Source organism: Egretta garzetta, unplaced genomic scaffold (genome assembly GCF_000687185.1).
Source record: "Egretta garzetta isolate BGI_Z169 unplaced genomic scaffold, ASM68718v1 scaffold70, whole genome shotgun sequence".
In the NCBI taxonomy this organism is placed as follows: Eukaryota; Metazoa; Chordata; class Aves; order Pelecaniformes; family Ardeidae; genus Egretta; species Egretta garzetta.
The window spans coordinates 331216-341723 of NW_009258539.1; the positions used below are offsets into that span (position 1 = coordinate 331216).

Below are 10508 nucleotides of genomic sequence, written 5' to 3' on the forward strand. Positions count from 1 at the left end.
AAAGAATTAAGTAGCTCAGGACGGTCTGTACAACCCTTTCTGTGCGGGGCTTAACACTGGCACCATGAGCAACCTGACCACGTCTGATGATGCGGGGCTGTCTGAAGCACCCCTTCTCTCTGGAAAGGGCTTCGGGTTTGGAGCCCACCAGCACCTAGGCTGAGATTGGTCTGCACTTACGGTGTCTACAAGGCTTTTGTACAAAAAAGTGAGAGGACGTACGGATGTGGTTGAAGCAGAGGCTGGGGGCAAAGTCATCTTGGGCAGGCAGGTGTTTCTGTTGGCGTACACATATGGATCATATCGAGCAGAGCACGGGTTTGGTGGCTGCTGCGTGTGATGTGCCTAGTGATTTAACACGGGTGCAGAGAAACACCACTTTCCGCAAACTCACAAAAAAATGACGCGAGAAAGAATCTGAAGAAAAGTTTATAGAAGACCTCCTCTTATCAAGGTTTCAGGGCTGTTGAAAGGCACATTTCACCCATGTTGAATGACAGTTGAGTTCATGGACACATACAATGCTCACATTTCATGGCAAAAAGACCGCATAATGATGGTACGTTGTGAAACATATATTCTAGACTTCAGTTAAACACTAAAGTGATTATTTTAAGTGTGTCATGTACATAACAAGAGCGGAACAGGCAGATGCATCCAATTACTGTAATTTACAAGGCAGTAATTCAAGCCCCAAATATATTTCTCCTTATTGGAGGAAGGCGGTGCAGAGTATGAGCAAAACGAGGGGCAGCAAACTGACAGGGAGCCAGGAAGCTGCTGCTGTTTGGAAAATAACAGCTAGCATCTGCTGCAAGTTGGAGGGGCTTTAACTTTGCTAACTCCTTTCACTTCAACAGCAAATGGCCGGGCTGGATCAGATGCTCTTGGGCCAAGAAGCAACCAAGAGCTGTGCCGTGGCCGTGCCACACCCTGCAGAACAGGTAAGTGCAGGTGTTTGCTCGGAAGTGGGCAGAATAAAGTCCACTTGCGCTTCCTCGCTCGCCGTTTAGCGAGCTGCTTGGTGCTAATTACCTCTTTTCAACCAGCTCGTGGCTAAGTTTCACGTTGTGATGATTAATAATTAATCAAATGCATTTGAAAATTAATTTGACAATTCTACGTCTGACTGGAGTGCTAATCTCTTCTGTGCAGCGGGGATGTTATAGGAATAACCTTGGATATTCTGAGCCACTAACCGAGGTGAATACATAAAAGTATTTATCATCTCACGTGGTAAAAAATAAAGCAGCAAGTGGAAACGAATAAATTCTCCAAAGCCTCTTTGCCTTTCGGGAAAGGTGTGACCTGCATTTTGCCTCCCCTGTGTTAGGAATATACCATCAATATTATCATGTCCAATCAAAAAAAATGGACAAGGAAAAGGCAAATTTGAAAAACACCCCCACAGCCAATTTATTTCTGTTTTGCTGGTAGCAACTGCAGTAGATCTGATGCATTAATTATGGTACTAAAAAGAAAAATCACAAGGAGAACAACTTTTGCCCTTTCCAGCTGTCCGTGCTATTTCTTTCCAAAAATAACACTCATCTGCTTAAAGGGAAGCAGAGGAAGTATGCAGCTCCCACTGGACGCGCGGTCCCCACTAGTTTCGAACTAGTAGTCCCTTTTTGTAGGCAAACAGCCCCGCAGCAACCACAGAGGTGAAACACACAGTAGAGCTAAGCAGGCACAGCAGACCTGGGACGGACGGCAGGTTCCTCTCCCAGAAGCTGGTGGTGAACGGCCGGGCTGGGACATCCTGGGGGAGAGAGGAGATGGTGCCAAGGTGTGAGTGAGGAGGCAGCAAACATCCCCCACCCAGGCTGGTTTTCCCAAGGACCAGACAGGGGGTGGGAAGGACAAACATCCCCCACCCAGGCTGGGGAGATTGCAGGTTTTCCCAAGGACCAGACAGGGGGTGGGAAGGAGGGTCAGGGCTGCGAAATGCGTATTTTCTGTCATCCCAAACAGCCACAGGGCAGTGAAGGTGGAGTTACTTGTGACTTATATTTGGCCTAAAGCCCTTGCTTAGGACTAGGCAGAACTAGGTTGATTTCCTGCAGTTTGCAGTCACACAGGCTCTGAGAGCTTTGTCCCTGGCTCTTGGCCATCTGCCTTTCAGACAGGGGTAACAATATTTCTCAGACGAGTCAAAAAAATGAATACCATCAGCATATGAGGTAAACAAAACCTCGCCCAGGAGCAGGCCCCATAGGAATCACTGAAACAAGGACCGCACCCTGCTTGAGGGGTGCGTGCCTGACTGGCTGACAATGAGAAAGTCTGGCTTACCTTTGACTCTGGCTCTGGCATCCAAATGTCATTCTCTGAGACCCTCCCCATACGGTGCAGTATCTAGAAGAAAAAATTATTTGTATCACATGAGAAAAAATTTAAACCCATGCTACCTTCCGTTTTGAAAAAGCAGAGCAGATCAGAGCAAGGTGACATTGATAAAAGGCATTTCTACGAACCAGAAAACGTATAGCAATTTCTCTGTGTACATCAGCCAAGAGAGAAGGACGTAGTTTTGGTAGTTTGTGTAAATACATGGCAGCTGGTCACTGAATGGTCGTGTGCCTAACCAGTGTTTTAAAGATAAAAGGCCAGTTTAACAGCTTCCCCAGATGATTATTTTAAATTTTTTTCTGAGCACAAGTAAAAATGCTTTTTCACATGACAGTTTGAGAAATAGCAAGGTGAGGTTACCGCCACGCGCTCGGGATGCGAAGCCTGTTAGGAGTGGTGCTGCTGGGATCACAAACTAGAAAGAGGAGAGATACAACGCTGGGGCTTTCAAAGCATGCAATTACGAAGCTCTCTTGGCTCTTCAGGCAGTACAAAGCTCATTGAGGATTTTGCTTGAGAATAAACTGATTGTAACAATCATGGAGGTTCTCGGGGGCAAATGAGTAGCTCCAGAAGAGACAGCTAACTGTCTTACAACTACTGCTCAGGGGCATGGAGAAAAAAAGAGAAATTAGGTGACTTGAAACAGAGCAAGTAATGGGGATTATAAGGTGAATATGACGTTCTGTCAAACGGAAGCAAAGGGCTGATTTTCCCTTAAATAACACCTCCGTGGCTCTGCCATACAGCAGTTGTAACTGCAATGTACACCCTTTAATTTTTTTTTCTTCCTCCTCCCTCCAGACTGTTGTAAAAGGGTTTCACTGTGACTGGGAACCCAGCCCAATGCATGTCACTCCGAGGAGATTTAGACATTATCAGAGCCGCCCATTACAAATTCATAAAGCCGAGCCGTACTCTCTCATAAAAGCAGAAGCAGAAGGGATAGATCAAAAATGAGAACAATGCTCAGATTTCCAGATTGCTGCATAGCAAACAGCTGCAAGCATTTCTAATGACTTAAATTACTTTTAAAACATACAGTGATTAATTTGTTAGAAACTGTGGTAGTATATCTAAGGACACCATGAGGTTGGAGGGCTTTTTTCCTCTAGACACAAGGTATACGGCATGAGCTTCGTCTTAAGTCTCCAGTGCAGCAACACACTGCAGAATGTTCTGATTTGGGTGAGATTCTTGGCTTCACTTTATTCAATAGCAAACTAAGTAAAGTTTAAAAAAAAAAAAAAGGTTTTGGTTCACATCCTTTTCTGGGATTCTTCCTCAACAATTCCAGGAGCCTCGGCACAATTACAGGGTGTGATGCACAAAGTCAGACCCTCCAAGCTGTACTTAATCCTTTTTAACCTTTTAATAGAGATGTTAAAAGTAAACCAATGGTCTGTACCTCTCTGGCTGCTCGCTCTCCTGCCTGTACGGCCCCCTCCATGTATCCACTCCATTGGGTAGCTGTCTCCGTGCCAGCAAAGTAGATTCTGTCAATGGGCTGGCGAATGATCCTTCAAAACAAATGGAGAATGTCAGATGGCAAGTAACAGGAAGGCGATGATCCTTCTAAAAGCAATTTATGACCTCTGATGGAGCGCTCAACTTCAGTTCTCCAGAATTGCTGCAGACCTGGGCTGGGGAGCACGGTGCAATAAGCTGTCCCCACAGGACCACCCACCTGCTTCTGCACACAAAACTCAAGATCTGAGAGAGAGAAAAGCTAAGGCATAAATCAGTGTGCCCAGCTTCCATGCAAAACAATACGAGCCTTATTTTAGTGCTGGGATAAGGGATAATCCTAACAGCCTCCAGAAATGCAGTGCAACTGATAGATTTTCATCTTCTGCATGGTAGCTCTGTTGTTAACCTGACATTACAATGGGATGTGAATGATATTTTTCAGTGACAGGCCACTAACACCAGCTTTGGTTTGGAGGCTGGACTTGCCTGGCTACAAGTCCTGCCAAAAGGGGATGGCAGCTGAAGGCCTCTGCATTCAGGGAGTCGCATTCACCCCACAGGGTCACATAAGCCAGCCCCTCAGCCGCGCAATGCTGCACAAGTGTCCCGGTGAACCCAGTCATAGGTAATGAGCTCCCCCTTTCCCACAGAGAGACGTGCTTGCTCTAAGGGCTTCCATCTAACCCCCGCTTAGGTTTTCCCTGTCTGCCTGACACCAGCTTCTCCAGGTCAGAGGTCTCACCCATCACAACCCAAGCGCTCAGATAAATTACAGCAGAGGAGTCTGTGCACAGGATGACTTCTTCCCTCACGCATCTTGGCACAGAGGCAGGGTGTAGCTCCATGATGGACGTGCTAAGGAGCTCAAGCTGCAAGGTGCTACATGGTTTGTCTTGGTCTTTGGCTATGGATACAAGATTTGTCTGGTTGTTCCTATTATGTGCTGAACCATGCCTTGCACACACTTTTCAGTGATATACCCAGTATTATTCAGTATTATCAAACACGTTCCTTTAGGAATACAGCAGTTCTGTGTGGGGAGGGCATGGGAGGCTTTTCTGAGTGGGGCGAGCAAATGAGTTTTCATGTGAGGGCTCTGTGTCTTCCCCTCGTGATGTGACTCAATGGGCTTCACCAGAACCTGATGCTCCACCTGCATAGTCAGCGGAGACTCTTCATCTGTCCAAGGTGTGTGCCCTCAAGGTCTTAGAAAGCGTTAAAGGGGTCTATTGCAAATACTGTGTAACAGCAAATACTGTAAGTAACAAACAGGGAAAGGTTTCCTGGCTCCAGCGGGTCCCTTTGTGACTGTGCTTTGCTTCCTTGAAAGACACAAGAGAAACTCTGCTCTTACTAAAGTCAATAGCAAGACCCTTGTTAACTGGGGAGTAGGGGAGCGGAAAGAGGGCTGGAGTTCCCCCAGTATGCTACACATGCCATAAGTTTGTTGCATAAGGTATGTCATTGTACATGAGCTAAGAAATGTAAATTAGAAAGCAAAGCATTCTCTGGTTTACCTTCCATAAGAATACATTATGCCTGGTGGGAAGTAGGCTGTGTAACAACCCCCTGAATATTGCTCCATGCTCCAGTTCTTTTCTTCATAATGCACAGGCTGTAAGTATTAGCAAACATTAGAGAGTGAAACAGTGGCAGAGAAACTGGAAATAAAAAACAAATTTCCTTTGAAGAGGGAAAAAACAGTCTAAGGACACCTGTCAAAGGAGTGCCATGTCATCTGGCTAAGAGCTATCCATCCGCACAAAACAGATCTTTGCACTTCTACAGAAGCACTACCCTCCCATGGGGAAGTGACAGGACAAATAAAAACCATGCACTGCCTTCTCTTTTCTTGTCAAGAGTGAGACTGGCAGCTCTTTTCTTCCCGTACGAGATGCTTCTGCCCTCCCCTTGGGAGTACAGATTGTATGGCACAACATGCAATTTTAGCTACACATTTTAGGTACCAGGAATTTTAGCTTCATCCTCCAGAACAAAGGAGCAACATTACTGTACGACAGAGGTGAAAACAGATGTTCATTTCTTACATGTAAAGCCTCTTCCATCCCCATTGCCTTGGCATATGCCTCACAGATCTTCTTCTTCCTATATGAAAATAAAATCAGAGTCAGGAAAAAAAGAAAGGTGGGAAAAAAACCTCTCAGCTATTGCTCTTCTTATACAAAAATCACATTTATTGCAATACATGGGAAAGAAAGTTCGGTTTGGCTTTGTTTTAAGTCTGATTTCAGTACTTAACATATATATTTCAAATGCTGATGCCTAAATGTGACATCCAAAATGGACCTAGGGAATCGGAAATAAAGGTTAATTTTGGCAGTGAGCTCTGAAAAAATAAATCTTTGTACAGTTATTTTGGGATGCAGAGCCAATTCATTCTGATGTTCACTGGTGTAAGACCAGAAGAGAAGAAATATAAATCAATGAAATCCCTACAGATTTACTGTAGCTGAGAACAAAATCTGAGCTGGAGAATACTACTCACATTCCTAAGCAGAACTCCTCCTTCACTTGCATGTGTACCAAACCTACATTTAGAAAGTACTGTTTGTTCATTTCACAGACTAATGGAGAAACCACACTGTTGTACACACGGAGGTTTAAAAATTTTATCACCCAGTCTGAATGTGAAGGACACCCAAAACTACGCATGCCAGTGCTCCCTGTATCCCTGGGGTGAAGCATCATTCAGTGGGGACGCAGTCTGGGAATGTCTTCAGAAAAATCTCAGTTCACGTGGAGACACTGAGCTGGTAAGTCATAACATGGAAGAGTGGGTAGGACATGGAAACTCAGAAATATCTGTAACTGGATGGATATTAGCATTAGTATCTTGGCCTGTTTATGCTAAAAGCTCAATTTTTGCCCCAATTTCCAGTATTGGTAGTTGCCCTGAGCATGTGTATACGTGCCTATGCACACACATATCCACACACATATTCCTGTGGGGAAGCATCCCAGAGGACTGACTTATGTCTGAAATATTTAATTTCTGAACTCTTACCTCTCTTCCTTACTGAGATGGGCAAGTTTAACAGCTTTTCTGGTAAGGATGAAACTGAAAAGAAAAATATGGCATATAAATATCATGCAGTGTCAACACCCCATCTGATTCGCAAGCTCTTGCTTGAAATGACTTTAAAAAAAGACGTGCAAAGCACTTTACTGGTGCGTAATGGGCTTGACATTTTTTCATTATACTTCATCACTTAATAATAACAGGTCACACAGGTGAAAAGGCCTGTATGGGGGTACCCTGGGGAGTTAATTGAAAGGGAGAGCATGCATTCCCAGGGGGACAGGCGCAGAGGACTGCCTGGCAGCTACCAGATGAGAAAGTTGTGGATTGCAAGTGTGTTTTCAAAGCTGTCAGCACTGGTCTCATTTTGCTCGGAGGGAACAAACTCTCCATCCCCGGTCACTCAGGAGAGCAAAGTTATACCTAAAGTGGGCAGAGAGGCGACAGTGTTCAGCAAACTAGCTTGCACTGCCCACCCTCTTATACCTAAGTCTTATCCAAAAGGACTGAGACCCTGAGTTCCTGAGCTTCTGCAGTCTCGCAGACAGCCGGCCACACCACTGCCCATGTCATTTCATGTTAACAAGTGATGGCAACTTGCTGCTCTGACAAGCACTGCACAGTGTCATGGACCAGTCCTGTAAGAACTGGGATTAATATTTATTCGGCTTGAAGGAAACAGATTTGGTGATTAGCTCCTCTGACCTTAGTGGAGATACCCGGGGGATGAAGTATGTTCCTGCGCTCTTTTAGAAAGTTGCATAAATCCACAAGGAGAAAGCAGGAAACTGCCTGCTATATGGCGCTTGGAGGAGGCTTACTGCTCTCAGGTCATAGAAGTTTTTAAACCTTGAATATGCCCATAGACATGTACAGTTCAGTAGAAGTGGCAGGCTTTCTTTGCCAGATACTTAAGGAGTAGCTGCCTGACATTTATATTGGCCTTTTTTTGGCAGTCTCACCTCAGATTACAGTGCAAACATTTGTAAAGATTGTTTGTATTGGCTTAACCTATTTTAAAAGCCAGCCAATGCTGTTACGTATTTTCCCATCTGTTTGTCCAAACTAGAACTTTTTTACTTGACAGTTTCTTCAGAATCCTGATTTCTTCGCCGCACAGCTGCTGCCCCTCTCAACCAGCAGCTGATGTTTGTTGTCCTGCCTCAGCTCCATAGGGAGAGGAGGCAAATGAGGATTTCTTGGACAACTGCATTTCATTTTGGCCCAGGCGCTAAACACAGGGCCCAACATAAGCCAAATACAGGCTCACAAAGCTAGGTAAGAAAGGGATTTATTTCTAAATCTACTCCATGGCAAAAAAAAATAAAATTAACTGAATGCTTAAAATGAATTCAGCTGAATTCAGCAACTCCTTCCCAACCGTGTCCTTTGTATTAGGCTACTTGTAGCAGAAGCTTCACCTAAAAGCTCATATGGACTAGACAGGCACAAGAAGCTTGTCAGAAGTGCTCTCCTCCATCTATGAAGACTGTGGGAGATGGCACCACTGATGTCACCTGGACATTTCCCCTCTTCCTCCTCCCACTCCTTCACAAAAAGAAATACACATCTCTTAAGTATGGGCTAGAAGCTCCTAACCCCATTATGGCAGGGAAAGATCCATCAGGCTTTGTGTCATCTATAGTTATTCCAATTGGAGACTCTTCATCCTCAATGACGAAGGAACCACAATAACCTAAGGGGGGGGGAGGAAAACAAAATGATTGTCAGAGAAACTTGTTGAAGATCATTGTTTCCGATAGTAATGAGCAAGGAAAATTATCCAAAAAAGGAATTGTACGGTAATTCCTTCGTCATCAATAATACCTACATGTCTGAAGTGTTTTCGTAACAGTTTCTCTCCTCTCTCCCCTCTGACTCTGGGAAATTTTGTACAGAGACTTATAAAAGTCATATTTAAATTCCATTATTACTTAGCAAGGAATTTCTGTGGATTGTTGCAAATCCCTTTGGCTTTCTATATTGGGGGCAATAAACATCAATAATAAATGGATCTACCAAGAACTATGATGGTTCATTCCATGAGTAACTTTGGCCAAAACAACAACACCAGCAATAAAACCCAGTGTAATTCCATCTGGTCACTGTGGGCTCAAATTTACACCCTGTATTGATTTTGCTGATGGCAAAACTGTCGGGAATGGTGTCCTGTAACTGTAAGGCAGCAGAAACATGGGCTATCTAATCTAGTATCACATCAGCACGTGTTTCAGATGAACATGCAAAAAATCCCACATAGATAACAATGTATAAACCTGCCTACATTTCTTTCTAATCCCAATGACCAGTTTATGCCCTGAAACATGCAAAATTATATTATTTTGATTAAGAAATAGTCTCGCTCAGTGCAACTCTACCATTACATAAGAAGTGGAAACTAATCTGTTCATACAAATAGTTCTGGAAATGGTATCAGCTAAAGCTGAGAAACACATGATGTTGCAGCACATGGAAAAGATATCATGAGTTAAACAAAAAGCTAACCTACTTTTTCCAGTCCCTGAGATATCAAGTCTGTAGAAGAGAGGATTAAAACCAGGGAAAGGTCTTGCTTACACCTTAAGCTCTCCTAGTCACCTGCTGTAAATTCGCTTTGGCTGCCCTAACTCTGTCCCTGGCAGGGAGATGCAGGGACCTGCTCCTGCAGGGTCGCTGCTTCTGTGCACTGCTGGTTTCAGCAATGCTTCCCAGGGAAACCTTGCTTCTTCTCTCAGTCGTCCCTGCTCAGCTAGCAATAATGATATTTGGGATCCTATTTGGGTCTGGACTCATCTCTGGGACAAGTTATGCACTTGAGCTTGGAGGAAGAGCTCTTCTTTCTAAGGAGTTTTACCTTTCACTCTTCTGTGTGTTTGGCTTGGGGGTTTTGCACATTTAACCCCCTCTTGGATTTGTTCCCTGATAAGACAGCAGAGCTTCAAAATTCATGTAGCAAGGGTCTCCCAAGTCCTTCACTTTCCCCACATACCCTTCCTCTCCCAGAAGGCTTCCCTGTAGTACACCATGCATTTTATGACACACCCCATAGGCAAACGTTGAATTAACTGGTTTCTTTTTGTTGGCAGTTCTGGTTTGTAATGAATCTTTGTAGTCAGGATCGGAGGGATAGCAGTGATCACATACTTGGCCTGAAACATAAAACACAGTCAGTACAGACAAGGTGCTGCCTCTCACTGAGGTTGCCCCACGGGACACGTTTGAAAGACGCTTTTACTAGTTGTTCACAGCTGTCCCACACCTGACTTTGCTACTAGGCTTTCCCACACAGATATTTCCAGGTGACCAAAATAATTCTGCCATTTCAGAAAAAGGAGCTGGGAAAAACATGTTGGTTCATGGTTAGATGATTCTTGGCAGCTTTCTGGACACTATAGGACCAGAGTTGAAACTTGGCTGGAGACAGGTGGGGAAATGGGACGAGATAGATCTTATGGCATAAGTAAACTGCCTTTTATCATCCCCAGGAAAACATGACCCACATTTGTCCAAATTATAGTTTGTTTAAAAAACAAAAAAAATCACTTTTGTGCATGTTCATAGGATACTACTTCAGGACAAGCAACACTGAGGGTGATTTCAGCTTTCCCACGAACACGTTCCATCCCTCTCACAGGTCCTGTGTCTG

The 10508-nt window shown here is 44.3% G+C and overlaps 1 protein-coding gene across 1 annotated transcript in view; it reads right to left on the reverse strand.

The window, feature by feature from the left end:
- Window positions 1–471: 471 nt before the first annotated feature.
- The window catches only part of LOC104132934 (amine oxidase [flavin-containing] A), a 27437-nt gene continuing 17400 nt past the window's right edge, over window positions 472–10508 (reverse strand). Inside the window, exons 7-14 of the mRNA XM_009646290.2 lie at window positions 9852–10011; window positions 8462–8558; window positions 6848–6901; window positions 5871–5928; window positions 5340–5437; window positions 3761–3872; window positions 2296–2358; window positions 472–1762 (exon numbers count right to left, since the gene is read on the reverse strand). Coding sequence (XP_009644585.2) covers window positions 1607–1762; window positions 2296–2358; window positions 3761–3872; window positions 5340–5437; window positions 5871–5928; window positions 6848–6901; window positions 8462–8558; window positions 9852–10011 — 798 coding nt within the window. The 3' untranslated portion in view covers window positions 472–1606. The remainder of the gene's footprint in view (window positions 1763–2295; window positions 2359–3760; window positions 3873–5339; window positions 5438–5870; window positions 5929–6847; window positions 6902–8461; window positions 8559–9851; window positions 10012–10508) is intronic.